The sequence below is a fragment of the Podarcis erhardii genome (genome assembly GCF_964252035.2).
Source record: "Podarcis erhardii genome assembly, chromosome: 5".
NCBI lineage: Eukaryota > Metazoa > Chordata > Lepidosauria > Squamata > Lacertidae > Podarcis > Podarcis erhardii.
The window spans coordinates 26,275,746-26,297,124 of record NC_138509.1 but is presented as its reverse complement, the minus strand read 5'-3'; the positions used below and the strand labels follow the sequence as shown (position 1 = coordinate 26,297,124).

General features: G+C 41.6%; 1 protein-coding gene across 9 annotated transcripts; it reads left to right on the top strand.

Annotated features, from left to right (window-relative positions):
- The first annotated feature begins 1,312 nt into the window (after positions 1 to 1,312).
- Positions 1,313 to 20,844, top strand: SLC16A9 (solute carrier family 16 member 9). 9 transcript variants are annotated; one of them, XM_081861244.1, is made up of 10 exons: positions 1,313 to 1,433; positions 2,816 to 2,890; positions 3,609 to 3,690; positions 4,189 to 4,293; positions 7,979 to 8,042; positions 8,972 to 9,200; positions 15,525 to 15,668; positions 16,102 to 16,197; positions 18,273 to 19,184; positions 19,665 to 20,844. In XM_081861244.1, exons 6-10 carry the CDS (start codon positions 9,005 to 9,007, stop codon positions 19,847 to 19,849), a joined length of 1,533 nt encoding a protein of 510 aa, XP_081717370.1. In that variant the 5' UTR covers positions 1,313 to 1,433; positions 2,816 to 2,890; positions 3,609 to 3,690; positions 4,189 to 4,293; positions 7,979 to 8,042; positions 8,972 to 9,004; the 3' UTR covers positions 19,850 to 20,844. The 9 variants fall into 9 exon arrangements, with proteins under 9 accessions (XP_081717370.1, XP_081717371.1, XP_081717368.1 ...); XM_081861245.1 differs by lacking the exon at positions 1,313 to 1,433 and adding an exon at positions 1,464 to 1,480; XM_081861242.1 differs by lacking the exon at positions 1,313 to 1,433 and adding an exon at positions 1,699 to 2,313.
- Positions 20,845 to 21,379: the final 535 nt, after the last annotated feature.

The following is a 21,379-nucleotide window of genomic DNA, read 5'->3' as shown; positions in this document are numbered from 1 at the left end:
GCTCTGAGCAACATCACGAGGCAGAGGGGTTTCCAGGACCAAGGTAAAACTGACAAAAGCTCCCTTGCTATTGTTACTATTGCCAGGAGGTATAATCTGGTTGATGCGATCATGTTATATTTATAGTACTGAAATGCTGTCTTTGTGTATGGTTGCTATTATGTTGCACTGTAATGAAATTGGTTGATGTGGGAACGTGTTTTAGTTGGCTTGCAAGGAGCCTTCAGCTCGCCACCTTTTGCAGAGAGACATGTGGAGGTGAAGGGCTGCTTTTGTGGTATGAACACGTGGGGGCCCTGCGTTATGTCACCTCAAACAGCAGCAGGGGCCCCTCCAAGGTTAAGGTTGTGTTTTGTGCTCAAGGGCACAGCCCCGGCCCTTCCCCAAGAGCAGTCCTTCCTCTTGTTCACAAAGGCAAAATTCCTGGGAGCGCACACACTAATGAAATGTGGTGCACTCCCATCGCTGCCTTGAGAAGTGGTGCGTGCACAACATTAGCCACAATCCATGTCTACCCCGTATCTACTCTTTTGTTCCTTATGAAATACTGTGTCCCCCAAAACAACTTTGATCCAAATTGAGAAACAGGATGACCTAGCAGCACTTTAAGCTAATGTGTACATAGCAATAAATGCAAGCTTAAATGTTAGGAAACCTGGTCTTTACAGCCCTCATCGCCCATTTCAGTAACTATCTTAGAAAATGATGTGAACAGAAAAGGGTCTGGGAAATTCCCTCATGTCCAGGCTTTTGTATGTTCCTGGTATTAGAAGGAATGGTAAGGGGGAAAGGACCTAGCCCTGCTTTGCTTAAATATGGAGGAAGGAAATAGTTACCTTGCTTTTATCTATTTTAGGGGTTCTTATATACCATGTGTGATCTTTTAATCCTTTGCCAAGTCCTTTTATTTCCTGGTGTACGAACAATGGAGTGATCCAGGGTGTGTAGCTCATCCAACGAACTTTTTATTGCCCCACTTTTAACGATACACAGAGTTAACAGGGAGATTTCGCTGGAATGCAAGAGACTTGAGAAGCACCTCTATGGCCTCTTTCTGCATGCGAGATGCAGAAAGGTATAGGTTTGAGTCCGGGATGTGAGATTAGGCTACTTTAGGAAGCTTGGAGTGAAGTGTGTGCACGGTGCCAAATGCAGAACATAAAAGCAAGCCTATAGAAATGCTGCAATGTCTTGCCTTGACAATTGTTTTTGCAAAGCCAGCACTCTTCAGCTGCTACCTCCATTGTGTCAGAGAAAGCTGCTCCCAGATTAAAGGACAAAGCAGATAACTCTCTCTTTGTGTGTGTTTCAAACCGAGGCAACTCACTCTGCTCTACCTAGCATTAGAAGCATCAGCATAAAGAGATTCACCCCAAACTTGACCCGCGCAAAACAGAGCCAACCGTAGAAAAAGCAAGCCTGTCGTTACCAAGGTGTGTGCAGGGCTTTGAGGCGAAGACTTGCGCCGAAGTTGTTTGAGGTGCTTAAGAAAACGCGTAACCTTTCCCCCCCCCCAATGGGGAGTTTTTAAAAAGTGACTTTTTCAGTTCGGGTCTCCGCCCGTGAACGCTTGCAAAGGCACTGGCTGCTGCTGCCTATGTGTGTGTTAGCTTCACCCCTCGCTAACCCCGCGGCGCGCGACGGAGAAGCCGCGGGGGACGCAGGGAGGGAGGTGGGCGAGGGGGGGCTTCCCGCCACCACCGCCTCCTCCCAGGGGCAGGAAGGCCGCCGACTTCGGCACCCAGCAGCAGCCTCCGCTTGACGGCGGCATTTCCCGCCTCGCTGCCTCGAAAAGGCGCCGCCTGCTGCCCATCCCCGCCCCGCTCTCTTCTTTGCAGCCAGCCAGAGGTTTATGGGGACAGACGGAGGCGCCTCAGCCGCCTGCTCTCTCTCTCTCTATCCGGCGGCGGCGGCGGCTGCAGCCCGAGCCTCTGCAGCGCCGCCTTTTTCCTCAGCAGAAAGGAAAACACACACAACACGCACACGCCCCACACGCTCGCTTAGTTACAACCGGTTTGTACCGGCCGCCGGCTCTGGCTGCCTCCACACGGCAGCGCCTCCCCGCCGGAGGATGAAAGGAGCCCCGGAGGGCGGCGGGGGAGAAAGAGAGCTCGGCGCTGGAAGGCGGCCCGCGCGCCCCCCGGCCGGCCGGCCGGCTAGCTGCCTGCCTCCCTCTCTCCCTCCAGCGGCCTCTCTCGGCCTCAGGGCGCAAATAAATAGAGGGCCGCCCCCCGCCCTGGGGGTGGGTGGGATCCCTGTCGCCGCAGAGCGAGCCTCCCTTGCTTGCCACCCCCCCCCCCGGGACGGCGGCAGGTAAATAGAGGGGTGGGTGGGGGGACAGAGGGAGAGCCCCGTGGGAATATTTAGGGGGCTGGGGGTGGGTGGGGGGTTGCTGTGTCACACTGGGGGCTGGGGCGGGAGGGGCAGCAACTCTATTAGCAGCAGGGAGGTGGGGGGAATTTAAATATTAAATCAAGACTGCCTGGACTAGGGATGTGTGGTGCAAAGGGGAGCCAGCCAGGAGACTGCAGGAGTGTCGTGGGCTGCCTGCAGACGCGGGGAGGTTTCTGCAAGCCCTGATTGAGCCGCTTGCTGTCCTTTTTAAGCGGGCAAATCGCCCCCCCCCCGCCCCAAAACAACGAGCAAGCGCAGGTCGCCGCCAAGAGAGCACATAGCTTTTGCTCAGGTTGCTTCTGCAGGTTGCAGATCTTCTCCCCGTGCACGCTCCCCCCCCCTCCTTGGACGTAGTGGGATTTGCTGCTGAGCAAGCATGCATTGGACTATGATGTTAATTAACTTCTTCTCTTTTTTGCAGTAATGCTATGGCAGGGCAGCGAAAGCTTCATTTCCTGGTTGTCTGCACCGGGGGATTCTAGCCAGCTTTCGTGAGGTTAACTTGCTGATATTTGTCCTTTCTTAGGCTTCTCTCTCTCTCTCTCTCTCTCTCTCTCTCTCTCTCTCCCTCTCCCCCCCCCCCCCCGTACGGAGCTTATTACTAAAAACTCATGCAGGCTGTTTCAGCTTGTTATCCCGCAAACCTCCCATGTGCATTGATGGCCATTGTATAAACAAGCAGGAATAGAAGACGCAGGGTTCTTAAAATTCCTCAAGTTTTGGTTAGAACTGTATGTTGTGGACAATTAGCGCACTACTCCCAAGTTAATTTTGCCCCTGCACACTGTACCCGCTGTCATCTGGAAGAAGCATGCTTGTTTTATGTTATGTGAACACAAGGTGTTTCCTGTGGTTAATGAGCTACAACTGTCAAAGGTGGTTGTCCCACCAGTGACACATAAGCGAAAAAGCTACATTTGTTCTGGGGGAAGGAAATGTTAACACTGTTAAATAGGCTACTTTTGGAGTTTGGGTCTCAGGCTGATGCTAAGGAGTCCCATTGATGGTTTAACCAACTTTAAATATAATTTTGATAGAACACTTAATACATTACTGCCATGTTATCTTATTTGCCCTTGCAAGACTCTTGCTCTTTTTACTGATGGAAGACCTAAGAGGTAGTTCCCCTTCAGTCATCTGCTGAGTGCCAGGATTTGAATCCAGAGTGCAGAGTCCAAATTTCTTTCCAATAAATTCCTTTTCTTTGGTCATAGTTCCAAGATAAGCTGCAAGCTCATCCCTTAAACGAGAACGTCAAAGTGCCTTAAGGACAACAAGGTGTTCCTTTATTTAAAGGTACTTTAATTTCCACATAGGTTTATCGTGTCCCCTCTTTTTAAAATTTCATTCTGGAAACTTAATTAAGTGTATTGTTAACATTCAAGCATGAGGATATCACTGTGTTTAAGCCTATCCTCAGCTTGCCTCAAGATACCCTGAGAGTTAAAGGGTATAAATGTGTTGAGGCTGAAGTGCATGTTGTCTTATGACAGCCTGGAGTTAAGTGTGTGTCTCTGGAAGTTGAGATTATTTTGAAGCTTCATTTTATAAAGCCAGTTGTATGTCTGAGGAGGTTTTTCTACTTCACAACTTAGTGTTAAAATACTAGAACTGGTCCTCCCCCCCTTAAAAATAACCCCCTCCCATGTTTCTTATTGGTTTGCCCCCTGATGGCACTCCAGTATTCTTGAAGGCCGTCTTTTATTAGACGATGATTTTGGTTTTTTTGTTGTTGTCAGCTGTGGACTAAGTAAGGAGACAGTCTTCCTGTTTTTGTTGTTTTTTTGTTGTCAGTTGTGGATTAAGTAAGAAGGAAGGATTGGAAACACCAGGAAGCAGATATGCCAGACACTTAAGGCTGCATTGCTAAAGTTAGCTGACTTGCTGTGAAGGCTTCTGGTAAGTTAAACCCTTTTCTTTAATTATCCTTGCATTTTCCACATTTTCCTCTGCTTGTGTGCCACCCTTTCTCCAAGATGCTCAGGGTAGGATATGCAGGATTATCTAATTTTATCCTCCCAACAATGCTCGCTCTCTCTCTCTCTCTCTCTCTCTCTCTCTCTCTGTCTCTCTCTCTCTCTGTGTGTGTGTGTGTATGAGAGAGAGATGGATGGATGGGTGGCTATCCAGTGAGTTTCATGACCAACTGTATCTTTGAACCCAGTTCTCATGTGTACTTGACTAAAACTCTATCCTATAACAAGGCAGAAATTCAGCTACAACCAACTAGTGGTTCGCAGAATTCTTACAAGGAATGTTGGACTATGTGAACCTTGGGTCTCCTCCAACAAAACACTTCTTACGTTAAGCAAGAATGCATGCTCAGGATCACTTAGTGCAGATTAGTTGTGCTTTAACTGTTCAGAGGTCTTGATTATTCAGTTCTGCTGTGCAAATTGAAAGCACTTTAGTGGGCCATGGGGAATCTACTTTAAAAACCAAACAGTAGACCAAACAACACTATAGTTGGTAACTCCTGCACAATATTATATTGGTTGTCATTGTCTTTTTTCAGTCTGTGTGCATGGTGAGCTGCATAGCGTTGCCTTGATCTGACTTCTAGATAAGTGCCAAAACATGTTAAAATAAGACTGCTTCCCTCAGTTAACCATTGTTACCTAAACAAACACAACTAAATCAATGCAAACATTTAGTGGTTATTTTCTAAAAGTATTTTCAGCTGTTTAATGTCAGGTGTCATGAAAGCTCAGTACAACTTCCCCTTAGTCTTATTAGTGCAATTCCATGTAGCATTGCATTATTTATATGCTACTGTTTATCAATTTGACAGTTTTTTGGGGGGAAAGACACTTGGCAAAAAGTTATTGTGAGTGAATAGAAATGTCTGAAAACAGGAACAATAATCCTTGTGCTTTGCTTCTCTGCACAAAGTGTTGAAGTGGAAATAATTAGTTTCTGTTTAACCAAGAGCGTGATAGGATTGTAGGCTATTGAGAACAGTGCTTTCTAGAGTGTTGGGCAAGAGATGTTAAATTTGTTAACCTAACCACAAACGGAAAACAGATTTTATCTGGAAACCAGGTAACGTAAAGGAAGTTCACTTATTAGTGATCTCTGAGAATGTGTATTGTTTGTCATAAGCAGCTCTGAAGTGGTTTGGGGATACTGTGAGGTAATAAATAGTTCAGATCTGTGTATCATTTAAGAGGAAGTTTGCCGTATGGGTGAGTAGGAGAACAACCCTATAAAACCCTGCATCCCTTCTTTAAAATAAGAACCCAGTTGCATGGACTTACTGAAATGGAGACGAGACTCTGAAAGGAGCCGACATGGATTGTGGCATGTAAGATTACAGCTTTCAGATGTTAGACTTTGTAACTAACATGTCAGCTGGCAGCTTGATTCAAGAAGCCATTGGAAATGCTTCTTGCTATTTAGCAATCCAGTGATGTGCTTTTTATTTATTTAAACAGTAAGCTCATTTCCTCCTCCTGGTTATATTTTTCTTCTCTGACAGTTCAGAAGCCATGAAATGTGAATTGGGAATACATTTTTATTTTATGAAATCTAGCCTTTGATAGGTAGACAAGGGCCCTAATCCAGTGAGTGTGAATGTTTTAAGTTGCACTGAAACTAATGGCACAAGTTAGTCACAGCTATTTGGTATCCAACACTTTCACTGGGACTTACCTGAGTAAGTTCCTTTAATCATTAGGACCTACTTCCTGAGGGGATAGGTAGAATCAAGTTGCATGCCAAAACTTAACTTTAGTAGAAACAGGGCCAAGTGTAGAGGAGTTAAATATTTTATTTACAGCTTTCTGATTACGAAAGAAATAAGACAAGTAAATGAAAGCTTTAAAAGAGAACAGAGAAATCCATGGAAATTGATGGATATGACTAATGTGAGTCCATTAATTTCATTGTGCCTACTGTGACTAGAAATTAACTGGATGCAACCCTATTTTTTCAGTAGCAATGGTTAGAAATATCAAATGGTCAGCAATTGCGAAGGCAATAATGCTTTAAGTAAAACGCCACCAATGACTAGCATACGATTTTCAAATTTTATAATATTAACTTTTGGTCATTCGTATTTTAGTAACCATGAACTCTTGTACACTTCTCGTCTGGTATGAGGTTCTTTTGATCCTTAGCCTTCTACGCTCTTAGCCCCACTGCATACCAGTACAAATGTAAACATTGGTGCAGATCATGGCACCTCACACCTGTGGTCTCTTGGACTACTGCAATGTGCTCTATGTGGGGCTACCTTTGAAGGTGACCTGGAAACTACAACTAATCCAGAATGCAGCAGCTAGACTGGTGGCTGGGAGCGGCCGCCGTGACCACATAACACCGGTCTTGAAAGACCTACATTGGCTCCCAGTACGTTTCCGAGCACAATTCAAAGTGTTGGTGCTGACCTTTAAAGCCCTAAATGGCCTCTGTCTAGTATACGTGAAAGAGCATTTCCACCCCCATCATTCTACCCAGACACTGAGATCCAGTGCCGAGGGCCTTCTGGCGCTTCCCTCACTGAGAAGCCAAGTTACAGGGAATCAGGCGGAGGGCCTTCTCGGTAGTCGCACCCGCCCTGTGGAACGCCCTCCCACCAGATGTCAAGGAGAACAATAGCTACCAGACTTTTAGAAGACATCTGAAGACAGCCCTGTTTAGGGAAGCTTTTTATGTTTGGACTACTGTATTTTAATATTTTGTTGGAAGCCACCCAGAGTGGCTGGGGAAACCCAGCCAGATGGGCAGGGTATAAATAATAAATTATTTATTATTTATTATGTAGGTTGGCAGACCTCTAGCAACTTTTTGTGGGGATGCCTCTTGCCCCCAACCCCATGCATCGAGCTGTTTTTGGATGGGATATTTGTTTTTTTGGGGAGCTGCTATATTTGCTTGTTTATTTTGTTTGCAAAGAGAAGTGTATAAAAACAACTTCTACTTCTCATAAAATAGCTAAGATAGTATGGTGGCTAAAAGTGTGATCTGGGAAGATCCAGTCTTGCCTCTTATAGCTACAGACTAACTTCAAAGGCTTCAGGCAACTCACTGTTTCCTCAGTCTCAGCAACCCAGACTGCAATATGGGGTTATACTGGCCTATTTTACAATTGGAAGGGTTCCTGAGATAAGTGTACATGAAGTGAACATGTGGGATCCATTACATAAATGTTGTTTGTTGGGCATAATTATGTAATATTCAGTTCCAAACATTGGGTTTAAAGGTCAATAGCTATCTTATCTATAGGGGGGTAAAATGATTATACATTAAGGACAAGTCATTGCCAGGCAATAAATAAAATCAACCGTCACCTTAGAGTTCTGTAAATCATTATAAAATATTGCAAGTTTCAAAGCTTACTTGCATTGACCTCCTTTTTACTTTCCTTCAGTCCAAGGCTGCTGTCAAGAACTTGAGTGATGGTAGGAGTTGGGTCATGATTTTTCTTTCTGTCTGCTTGTTCCAGAGAATATGATCTTTTGAAGTTGGCATGAAAGTGTGTAAAAATCAACCTCATACCAGAATTTCCTATTTCCATGTTCATTTCCACTACTTGGTACAGTAAGAGTTGCTTCGGTTTCATGTACCTGATACTTCTTTGCAGGTTGAATTGCCAAATACACCAAAAACAACATGTTCTAGAAGACTGAATGACAAGATTCTATTCTGTAAGTAATATACTTTTCCCTTTGTAATATTTATACGGAAGGCCTTCCTTCCTTCCTTCCTTCCTTCCTTCCTTCCTTCCTTCCTTCCTTCCTGGATTTTCTTTTAACTTGAAATTCATGATGCAATTGATATTTCTATGTCCTTCCCATTGTAATTCTGACTATCCTTCTTTCTTTTACAAAAATGAATCATTATTTGTAATACTTATTTTGCATCCTCATGCTTTTTGACATTTGGATATACTGTATTCAGTTTCTGTAGAAACGAAGATTATGCTAAATCCTCTGCCTTGGGAACCAAAACCTCTGATTGTTTTCTGGTTAATTACTTTATATTACACAACATAACTTCAACTATCTTTGGGAATTCAGATTGTGTTCACATGATACATAGTCTCAGAATAGTCAACCCTATCCAGCTATTGTGGCATCCTTGTGCCTTCAAAGCAAGCAAAAGTGTTCCTTTCTGCCTCCTTGCAAAACAAACATTTCTCCAAACTTTGGTTCCACAATGTGAGGCCAGCAGCAAGTTGCAAGTGCTCTTAATGGGAGCCTCTGACCAGTCATGATGTTGAGGGCAGTTGTTAAAACACCACTGACAAATATTTCATTCAGTAAACCTGAACTGGCTCCCAGGTCATTGTTCTATCAATTCTAAGACCATAGTACCCAGTCCTAGGCAATCTGAACACCACCTGTTAGCAGGATGAGACTTCCAGGTTTTTTAAGACACTTGGGGTATGTTGCAAACTTTCAGATCTTTGTATATTTACAATGAGCTCTTCATGGAGTTTAGGCAACTGGGTCAGCTAAGAGCCAGTTCACATAGTATGTATTTCCCAGAGGAAGAATCTGTCTCCAGTTCCCTTGGTGCTCTGTGTTCCTTCTTATCAACTCTGTTTTCTATTTCTTTGCATTCTTTTATATAGAGCTGCTTTTGACCCTTGAATCTATCCTGGAAAATGGTGTTCCAGAAGTCACCAGATGGTGGATGGGGCTGGATGATTGTACTGGTGTCCTTCTTTACCCAGTTCTTGTGCTATGGATCTCCATTAGCTGTTGGAGTTCTCTATCTAGAATGGCTGGATCTATTTGGAGAAGGAAAAGGAAAGACTGCATGGGTTGGCTCTCTTGCAAGTGGAGTTGGACTACTTGCAAGTAAGTCTTTTAGATAAAGCATATGATTTAAAATGAAGTGTTTACTTATTAAATGCTTTTAAAATGCATATACGTTATCTTTAAATTTCTGGCCTGAAAGAAATGAATTCTTTTAAGAATAGTTCCTTGCATATATTAGAATAAGAATATAAAGAAAGAAAATGTCATTTGACTGTCGTCAAGTTGAAAACATGCAACTTTTGAGAAATTGCAAATAACTAAAGTAAATTGGCATGATGGCTTGGAGTAAGGATTGACTTCTAATGAAAATTAGGTAAACATATTCTCTTTCCTGATAACGTGCTCTGGATTGTGTGGTTTTACCCAGAAGCTAGTCCCCAGCACTGAATTCAATTGAATTTATTCATAGTAATTGTTCTTAAGATTGCAAGCTTAGCAGACAGTAGGAAAGCCAACGTAGATGTTGCTGAAGCCAGCTTGTGTGAGCAGTGTAATAATACTTGACGTAGGAAGATGGAAGATTGTAGCAGCTATTTTCAGGGCTAGAAAACCTGAAATATGCAATTTTTCAAATAATAGAAATAGCTACTGCAGTCTTATACACTTATCTGCTTCAGGTGTTAGTTGAAACATGAAACAAGAAATAGAAAACCTTCAGAAGTGAAACATCTGCACCAGCTTTTAATGCAAATAGAAAGTCCAGTTTTGTAAGTTCACCACAACCTGAAGGAGCTATGTTTATTTTGGAAATAGTTCAAATGGTGGGTGCCATCCAGAGAATGTTGGGCACATGTTTGATCTTTTGAAATGATTTTTCAGTGTTTGTGGTATTTTTAAATACTGCACAATTCAGTGGAGGGACAAGGTGCTGTGAAAAGTGAAAATTTCTTACCCTGGTCGCTGAAAAGTTCAGTAAGGAAGCAGACACTGTTTTCAACTTGCAGAGCTTTCTCATGAATTTTTTTTTAAGCAAAAAACTGGAATCTGTAATATGATAATTGTAAGCTGTAAGCTGGACTCTAATCCTTTGAGCTCTCAAAGTCATGCTGTGAAACTAATTTTCTTAAATGTAAGAAGTTGATGAACCAGGTTTTATACGTTTTTTCCACATGATATCTTCACACATATCTTTCCACATGATATCTTCGCACATAACAGTGAGTGTTGTAACTTAGAAAGACCCACTATTTATTGGGCATCTCAATTAAACTGTGGTTTCCAGTTGTAGTTTTGAGGCAAGCTGCTTCCCTTACACAGGCAGAGCTTTCCAAATTGTGTGTCATGACACGTTAGTGTGTCGGCTGCAGTGTGTAGGTGTGTCGTCCAAATCTCCCCATGTTCCTCCCAGGGCTGGAAGGGGGTTAGTTTAACCTCCAGTTTGCTAGTAAAACTGAATTACAAAATGATGCATGTCTAAAAAGTGTGTCACCAACATGAAAGTTTGGAAAACTCTGGTGTAAAGTGTTGATTTGGATGTCGTGGCAAGGTGAATAAAATATGTACCTTCTGCAAACCACACAGGCTTTAAAAACTGTTCTTGGTCCTTATAGTAGACTGGGGCAGCGTGGCTGGCAGGGACCAAATTTGTTGCAGAAGGTCCCACACAACCGTATCCCTCTCTTCTCCAGTACAATCTCCAGTTTAATACTGGGATTTAGTGTTTGCCTTTATATCCTGTCTTTCCTATTAAGAGCTCAAGGTGGTACATGGAGTTCTGTCCTGTCCTCTTTCATCCTCACTACAGCTCTGTGAGGTAGATGAGAAAGAGTAACTGGCCTAAGGACTGCATGGCTAAATGAGGCTTTGAAACTATTTCTCCCCAGTCCTAGCCTGGTACTCTGTATCACCAACACCACATCACTCTGCCTCTCAGGGATTCAATCCAAGACAGGATTTTGCCCATAAAATATGATTTTAAAGATTATTTTTTTATGCGGTGATGAAGTTTGGATCAAAATATTTATCACCAGTGCTTATGAAGAAAAACGCATTACCCTTGAAAAGTGATTTGCTGGATTTCAAGGAGTGGGTCATAAGGACATCATATTTAAGCTTTAGAAATGGCATTGCCAGCTGCAGGAGGGAAGGCTATCCTGTTTCCCTCTCCATGGCAACCAAGGCTCTTTGGAGGTGCCTCATCAACCAAAGCAAGAAAGATGTATAGCAAAACATCCAGCCTAATTTCCCAAGTCGTAAACACCCCTGCTAGTGAAGAGGAAAAAAAACCCACTTGATTTTTTTTCTTACAGTACAGTGAGTTTTAGGCAGGGGTCATCAACCTTTTTCAGCCGTGGGCCGGTCCACCGTCCCTCAGACCATGTGGTGGGCCAGACTATATTTTGAAAAATAATAATAAATGAACGAATTCCTATGCCCCACAAATAACCCAGAGATGCATTTTAAATAAAAGGACACATTCTACTCATGTAAAAACACACTGATTCCTGTCCGCAGGCCGAATTTAGAAGGCAATTGGGCCGTATCCGGCCCCTAGGCCTTAGGTTACCTACCTCTGGTTTTAGATAATTCTTAGTGAAATAGAGCCTCATTTATTGAATGCTCCCTGTGCTCTTCTAAATGCTAGATGTGCAAGGGATAACTAATTTGGATAACCAAGAGCTGGTTACTGATATTTCTTCCTTTTCTGTCATTATCTATAGCTGTAGACAATAAATGTACTGGTTTTGTGTAAATGAACATTTATTATTTTAAATATTATGGGCTGAAAACACTCAAAATATTGCAAGTCCTTCATGTTTATTTTTTCCCATTGATTTAAATGGTACTAAAGTGTGCCTAATTTAGTTTGGATCCAGCCCATTGTGTTAATTTCTTAAAAGCAAATGCAGTTTTTCTCTTTTCCTTGGCCTATGTGCTGTGTTATCACTGTTTATATACCTATAATTATTATCTATATTTTAGATGTAATGCTCATGAACATTCAAATGAAAGCATGAAGCTTTTGCCCTTGAATTCTGACATCTACATTGGTGAGATCTAAATCTACCATCGGTTTCTCCTGTACCTTTAGGGCTTGGTGGCATATAGTTTTACGAAGTATTACCGGAAGAAATACCAAGAAAAAAGTTTTTACCATTAACCATGGCTTTAATGCCTCCCTAAATATCTGGAAATTCAACATTTCAACTGTGTGTCTGCTGCCAAAAATGGATCCCCGTGTTTGGCTCTCATTTTATAAAACTAAATAAAATTTATACCTATGTCCTCAAATTTCCCCATGCCTTCTGCCAGCAGCCACCAGTGAGGGAACAGGGAAGGGAACATAATGACATGGAAATGTCTACCAGACATTGCAGAGGCAGAGGACAGCTGCTGCTAAACCACAGAGCTTCCATCATTGGCAGCAGCTTCTAGTTTAGCATAACTTCTACTTCGGTCCTTAAAAGTGCATATTATCTTGGTTACTATGCCCCATTTCCCCAAGCAAACCAGAAGAGCATATAGCTAGAGATGGCTTATAGTTCCCCTCCCTTTGCCAGAATATTGAAGATGCTATGGCAGAGTCAACAGCTGCTAGCTTGCTGTCCTGACCCGAGGCAGGTACCCATAAAGCACAGCAGCCTGGTGGTTGCAGCACTATGGAAAGCTCCAAGTGAGCAGCTGTGCTCTGGCAAAAACTGAAGGTGGAGTGGGGTCTTTTGAGTCCATCTGTCCCATTCACCCAGCCCATGGCTCCGCTCTCCTGCCGGAAGAATACATGTTTTTAAAGGGCCAATTCCCTGTCCAGAAGGAGTGCTTCCTTCTGCATTGACTCCCCAGGTAAAGCGGGCTTACAGGGAAGATGTCTACAAGCATCCTGGTTCAGATTCTGCAGCCTCCTGATCACCAGACTCAGGCTCAGCCTGTGAACCCAGGTCTAGTGTTAGAGCAGCCCCAGATTCATCAGGCTCATCCTTCCTCTGACCAGAGCTTGAGTGCAGGACAGTAAAGCACTTGTACATTTTGTCTTCTGCATGCACTTCTGTAGGTCCAGGCTTAGGTCTCCTGCCTATGACTGCATGCACTGCCAGGTCAGACATGCTTACCATGCTAACAATGCTCTTTGATACCTTGTCTATTTCTTATTAAATAGCTTGCACTAATACAATCCCATTGCTGGTATGTGGTTGCAGTTTGCAACTAACTCACTCATTGTTGTAACAATGTAGCACATCACTTAATTCATGACAGCTCGTTAAGATATAGTGGCAAATTAGTCTATTCTGAAGTCTTCCGTAGTACTCCCATTTTTGTGACATGCTATAAAATTTGCTGTGTAAGTAGACCACTTTAGAGTTAAGCTTTTTTTAAACCAGCTCAGCGAAAAAACTTAATACATTATGCCAGCCTCTTAGCAAGAAATAACTGTTTTCCTGCACATTGCCTGGCACACTGATAGTTTCTATTGATAGTTTCTACATTTAGTTTCTTTAAGGGTCCCTATCAGCTTCATTTGAATGAAGAGTTGTGGAAGACTACAGAATCCTGACTTGGAAGCAGGGACCTGTTGTCTTGTACAGTTCCTTGCTGCATCAGTATAACTCTTCTATTAATACTCTGTTAATATTATCTTCTATTTAAAAGAATTTCTAAAAAGAATTTCCAAAAAAGTTGAAGATTTTGGGGGGAAGGTATCTATCTGCCTGGCTATTGTGAGAATAGAGTGCTGGACTAGATGGGTTTTAGGCCTGATTCAGTAGATCTCTTCTTAGGTTCTTGAGTGATGCTCAAGGTTTACTGAAATAGCAGAAGAATGTTGTAATGATAGAGAGGTTTAGTTTCTGGATTTCTTGTGATATGCCATTTTACCTTTGCCATTAGATCAAACATCCACTGGGGTAAGCACTGCCAGCATAGAACTGTGCATCTATTTTGCTTACTTGGTCAAGCGAAATTATTAAGAACAACTTTCTCTCCAGTTGAAATCCTAGCCATGCTTGCTTAGAAGCAATTTAATGGAAATATTTCTGCTTATGTTTCCTGCCCCCTTTTTAGGATTACAGCGTTTTGTCTCATCAGTTATGTATGCCGCTGATCAAATAGCATGTTTGCTTCCAAGTCCCTGCTTTGAGTCTAGGAATGTAGGAAGTTGCCTTATAAGTCAGAACAATTGGCCCATGTAGTGTCTACACTGACTGACAGCAGCTGTGCATGGCTCTAGGCAGGTGGCTTTCCTAGCCCTAACTGAAGATGCTAGGGATTGAAAGATCTTGGGACCTTTTGCATGTAAAATATGTGTTCTACAATATCTGGCAAACATCTGGAAAGATTTGTAGGAAAAAATACTGTAGGAAGCTTGCAGGCAATATGTATTTGTGTCTGCACCAGTTAGTGCTGTTGTATATTCTATATTTTGATTATGTTCTTTTGGGGTTAAACAACTATTTTATTCATCTGAACTGTGAGCTTTCAGGGCTCTTTTAGTAGCCAACCTAGAAGCAGGAGAAGTAATAAAGGACATTGTTGCTAGATAAAACGGATTTGTCAGCAACACACCTTAGAGAGTGGCACAGTGGGAGCTTGTCTCGCATAAAGCTGCTCCCCTGTAAAACTAGTTGCATACAAAGTTAACAGTTCTTGATCAAATATATTTTCAGGGTGGGTCCTGACTGGAGAGAGGGGGGTACCTAGTGAAACCTCAGGATTTCAGGCAGGACTCGGGTAGCAGCCTCTTATCCTTCACAAGGCCAGGGGAAAGAGGTTCGGTTTTTCAGAAATCGCCTTGCATAATTTGCACTGTGAATGCTTTGGGGACAGTAATGCATTTCTGCCTGTTTTTATAAGTTTAACTTGTTAAGTGTGTAAATATATATGTAAGCCCTCATGATCCATACAGAGGAGATTGAAGTCCAAAGGATATAGGTAAAATCAAGCATGTTCTTAAAGAATAAATTTGTGCTTTTTCAAGTGTAGCTGTACAATACTCTTTGTTATAAAATTGCTTAATTTGTCACCTAGCTTGAGGAAATCCAACAACGGGTATACTAGGTGGAAGCACTAACCATGGCACACTGTAGATGGACGGGAGGGACAAGGACTACAGAATTATTTCAAACTCTAGTTGGGCAGAGATCATGTGGGGAAGCAGATGTTGGTGAAAGAGTAGGTAGCCTCATTGACTCTTGGAGCCATAACTGGACCACCATTTCCTGGTTCAGCCAAGACATAAACAACTGATTGGAAACAGAGAGGTGATCTCAGTTCCCCATGCGTCATGGATCTTTTAAAAATAGATGCCTTCTTTCATATTGAGAGCAATTCTGCTAAGGGGAGAAATCTCTTTAGCGCTTGCTTATGGAACATTATTTTCTTTTCTTTTCTGTTCTTTCCTTTTCACAATTCACTCCTCTTCTTCTTAAATAGGTCCTATTTGCAGTTCATGTGTATCTGCTTTTGGAGCAAGACTTGTAACAATCTTCAGTGGCTTTATGGTTGCTGGGGGTTTGATGATGAGCAGCGTTGCACCCAATATCTACTTCCTGTTTTTTTCCTATGGAATTGTTGTTGGTAAGAATCATGAGAGATTATTTTTGAACAACCCCTAAACTAAAAAGGGGGTTGGAAGGGGTTGTGTGTCTCGATTTCAAAATTAAAATGTCAAATCTCCCTTTTATTTGTAGCAGCAAAGAATTATTATTATTATATTTCTATACCACTTAATATATAAAAAAACACTAAGCGGCGTACAAAAAACTGAAGCAACAGCAGACAACTTAATTCTTGTGCAGTTTTGATGAATTCAAAAACGGCTTATATGCAGCTGCCTCACGAGCCTTCTTCAGGTGAATGGAGGTTGTGTAGCATGGGGGGCGCTTTGTGAGTTTCACTTCCAAAATGGCTCTTTCTGTGCTGTTTTAATTTAATGAATCAAAACTGAACCATTAGCAGTGTTAATAACAAGAGTGCCCGATTCTTTGTGATTCATGCTTTGCCTTTTTAGGACTCGGGTGTGGCTTATTGTACACAGCAACAGTAACCATCACATGTCAGTATTTTGAAAAACGCAGAGGCCTTGCACTTGGTCTAATTTCAACAGGTATGGTTTTTATCTCTATTTTGAATTACCTTATACTGGTTTAGGACTTAGTTATGGTTTCATTAGCTGTGATTATTGCATCTTAAGTCTCATAGAAAAGTGAACTGTTTTGAATTTGGTTTGCAAACCATGGTTTGCATCTATAGTTGGTAAGCACTGTATTTGTTCTGAGCAAACTGTGATTAATGTGCTTTCCCATCTCTCCAGCATCTCAGCTTCCTAAGTCACATGCAGGTCCTGCTGGTGCCTCTGCCTTCCAGGGGAAGGGCTTGTCTAAGCAAGCTAAACCATTGGTTCATACATAGGTCATTTGGTGCCATGAGAATGATATCTTTGCATAGGCACTCACTTCTCCCCTTCTTTTCTGTCTTCATGTTCTCCACTTCAGCTACTTTCAGTGCAAACTCTGGGTTTGTGCTTGCCCTCTAAACCATCTTCATATCTTCATTTGCTCTCCTGGTTTGTAAGGCAATGACGAGCAATAATTTTGCTGATTTGGATGTACTGTAATGGTTTATGGTAAAGAAGTAAGCAAGTAACTGAAGCAAAATGTGAGATGGAAAGCGGTGACAGTGCACATCAGAACAGGGCATATGTCCTTAGTGCCATACCATGGTTATGGCTTATAGCCAAATGAAGTCTTAATATTTGTGCTCTTAAACCTGACAGTAAACCATGGTTAAGCAGTATATGTGCATTTAACAGTAGTGAAGAAGTGCAAAGGATTAGATCATGAATCTGCTTCAGACTGTAGTCCATACATTTCAACCTCACTTCCTTTAGGAAATGCCTGTTTTAAAATTCAGACTTTCATGTATTTTGATACCATATAGACACATTCTGATCTCTCTTTATGAAGCTTTCTTTGTTACTTTTTGCTCCAGAGATTATTCTCTAGAAAGCAGTGTCCCTCACAGACGTGTAATTGTAACCTTTCAGCAATAACTGGTCAGAAAATCAGCATTATCTTAGACACACCTAATCCCTTTGTACCATGCCTGACAAATAAAAACAAAAAGAATGCAAAACTGTACTAGATTTTATTAATATACTTCTGGCAATTTTTTCACATACTTAATTTGTCTTCAGTTAATTCATGTTTATTATCAGTCAGAGTCAGGTCAGGTCTTATACATCAAACAAAATTGTTTTTAACAAAAATATTTAATTTTAAAGCAGGTAGTGCATGATATATGGTAGCCATGCCTGCATTCTCAAAGAAAGAGGAAACATACCACCCCAAAAAGGGAACACAGATTTGCATTTTTTAAAATGCACATGCTAATTTATATGTAGAGATTGAAAATTAGAAATGCTGACTATAATTTAAATAGAAATAAAATGCATCTCATAGCGAGGGAGACTGTGCCCAGGGGACTTGTGTGCTTTCTTAGTCTGCTGTGTAGATCAGGCATTCCCCAACCTTCGGCCCTCCAGATGTTTTGGACTACAATTCCCATAATCCCTGACCACTGGTCCTGTTAGCTAGGGATCATGGGAGTTGTAGGCCAAAACATCTGGAGGGCCGCAGGTTGGGGATGCCTGGTTTGGATGTTAACAGTTGATGGGCCACTTCCAAGACCCATATTGTCTTACAAGTCTTTTACCTGTAAACAAAATTTTGAGTCAGACAATCTGCAAAATAGAGAACTGGTGCTTGTAGACATATAGCCACCCTAACATGGTTGTTTATTTATTTAAACATATCTGTTGCCTTTACAAAGAAAATTTATGCCCATAGTGATGTCCAATACAATTATCAATAGTTCATCTTTTATTTTAACTATTTAACTTTGCCAAGCACAACCACCCTGGTAATTGCAGCCCTTCAGCCATGGCATGACAGCCCACAGAGAAGCTTGATAAATTTCCTGTTTTTGCTTGCCTGCCTGGGAGTTCTCAAGTTCCTGCCAGGCCACAGTATGGGCTGGAGTTCTTTGTTCAGCTTGATGAACGAACACAGGATTTATTATCCAGTTTCATAAATCACACGTTCAGTCAGTGGATTGTGTGGAGCATTGAAGTTGTAGGATATTTTATGAACTCATTTATATGTTTCCATTCTCTCCTTTCAGGATCGAGCGTTGGGGTTTTTATATATGCAGCATTACAGAGGGAGCTAATTGAACTGTATGGATTAGATGGGTGTCTGCTTATTGTTGGTGCATTGTCTCTAAATATATTAGCGTGTGGGAGTCTGATGAGACCTTTGCAGTCGTGTGGCTCTGCCTTACCAGAGAAGCCAATCCTCGAGAAGGTTCCAGATCAATACCTCATTTATAATGAAAGAGAAAAGAACGCTTATGAAGAAAATGTACTTGAAAAAGCCAGCAGTGAAGGAAAAGGTGTGAACCAAACATCCTGTGGTGACTGCAAGCAGGAGTCAGCAATAACTAAGAACAATCTATTAACAATAACACCACATGAGAGAGAGACTTACAGACGGAAAGTTGTAGAACGGACCTATTTCTGTAAACAGCTTGCCAAGAAAAAATGGCAGTTATATTTAGACTACTGGGGGGAAACGCTGGGACTTTTTAAAAACAAAGTATTTTCATCACTTTTTATTGCCATCTTCTTCTTTGACATTGGCGGCTTTCCTCCTTCATTGCTCATGGAAGACATTGCAAGAAGTTCCAATATTGGTGAAGATGACACTGTCATTCCTCTCATTTCTGTCATAGGCATCATGACTGCCATTGGAAAACTTGTTCTAGGAATACTGGCTGATTTTGAATGGATTAATACCTTATATCTATATGTCCTGACTTTGATATTGACTTCGGTGGCACTAGTTTTGATTCCCTTTGCCCAAAATTACATCACACTGGCAATACTTTCAGGGGTTTTGGGTTTTCTGACAGGCAATTGGTCTATTTTTCCATATGTTACAACAAAGACTGTAGGAATCGAAAAATTAACACATGCATATGGCATACTGATGTTCTTTGCTGGACTTGGAAACAGTCTTGGACCACCAATTGTAGGTAAGGCTGTGTTTTAACAGGCATATATAAGTATTCTGAGGTACTTTACAGCAGTTTGTCTGCTCTAAAGTTCTACCTGTTCTGTACTCAATTTCATAAGTTCACTCATGTCTCCATGATGCAGCAGCCTGTTTGGCAGAACAGTAACTATAACTATGGTTTGTAGATTCAGACACAATCATACTACCTTGTGGTCCCCAAAGCAGCCTCAAACTGTTCATTAATGTCCTGGTTTGACAGCCCCTTGTAAGCCACAACTTAGCTAGTCTGAAGTGGCACCTGAATGCTGACAATGTCTTGCTTCATTTGCTTGTGCAGAATATTTATTTTATAATTACAATGCTGTTTTCGGGGAAATGCAGCAAGTATTCTTCCTTTTACTTTTTAACTGCCTGGCTGCTAGGTAGTAGGTTGCTTTATTTATCTGTTCTGTAAAAGCTACTTCTGACAGCTTCTCTTTTTGTTGTTGTTGCTTTTCAGGTTGGTTTTATGACTGGACAAAGTCTTACGACATAGCATTCTACTTCAGCGGACTTTGTGTTCTGTTTGGAGGGCTGCTTCTGTTGGTGGCAGCGCTGCCATGCTGGAACACCATGAACGGTAGCAATCAAGCTGAAAAGGCACTGCCAAATATTTACTCCTACAAAGTTGCTTCCAGTGTGTAGGTGACAAGTGCGGAACAGTTGCTCCTCTTTTTATACTGCACAGCAAGATATTTTTAGTAATGTCCTCACTTATTTATGAGGCTAAAAAAACACCACAAAAATACATTTTTATACTACTTTGAAATGCTTTTAGCCAGAGCCTCTTGTCTGGATGGTGCACCCATTGCTGGGTGTGGCAGATGAAGCTCCGTTTTAGCACAAGGGGCCTTTTGCTGTTACCAGCGGTGCTGGAAACCGTAGGAGTGGATGGGGCAATTGTGCTCATATCCTGCTTGGAGGGTTCCCGTAGGCATCTGATGGACCGCTGTGAGAACAGGATGCTTGATTAAATGGGCTACTGGCCTGATCCAGTAGGTTCTTATGTTCTTCACAATCAGAAAGCCCTGCTTGTGCCTATACAGCTACATTACAGCCTAAGGGCATTAATGTGTGTCCTTGAGCTCTAATGCACATGTTGAGCTCCTGTTGCAAGGGCTTGTTCACACACGGATCCTTTGTGTATACATGAAAGTGCACAAAGCTATCTGATACGCAGCCAGCAATGTACTCCTGTGACTTCCTTTTTCTGACACGTAGTATATAATACAGTTTCACAAGTTAAATATTTTTCCAATGGAACAAAACGTATTTTGAACCAACCTCTTGCTTTTGCTTATCTTTGACAAAAGACGGCACATTGCTTCTCTCTTCAGAAATCTCGATAACTATGTAGTGAAAGACCTTTAAGACAATTGGACCATTATCGCCATGAATGTAATACGAATTTGAAGTGCTTGCTTCTTTGGTAAGGTAAATGCTTTCTGTTATACAATCTCATGTGTTGCCACAAGCAGGATTTGGGTCACATTACTTGTGAAGTGAACAGTATGGCATGAATTGCACTTCTAAATGCCACTGAAGATGCTGCTGTCCAAATATTTCACATTTCACTTCTCCAGAAAATGTGTTAAACCAAAATCTGTGAAACCAAGGAATAAATATAAGTTCTGAAACAACCACATGATTTTGAAATAGTTTCACCCTGTGTCAAAATTCCATTTTAGCAAAACTTGAAGGTTACTTTATTTTTTATTTTTTAAAAAAAACAAAAACCAAAACCAAAACTATAGGCTCTTAAGTTTCAGGAATTTCACTTTTAAATGATCAAATATTTTATGGTTGCAATTGACAAGCAATCGGCCAATAGTTTCCCCTATATAGGCTTGATAGAAACAACTGGTGCTGGCATACAGTATCAACTTCTTTGTAGACTGTTTCCGTTTACTGTCATTCAGCTCTTTTATGCCAAGCACAACAACATGGAAAATTTTGCAACATGGGGAGAAAACAACAACCTCAAAGAAGTTTACAAAAAGGTAATACAATTAAATTATTGATAAGAAGAATTGACCACAATAATTTAAGGATTTCCAGAAGTTAAAGTAACAGTAAACTAAAAACAGATTAAAACTCACATCAGCTTTCTAATTATCTGGGTGGGCTTGTCTAAACAAAAAAGTTTTTAGCAGGTGCCAAAAAGAGTACAGTGAA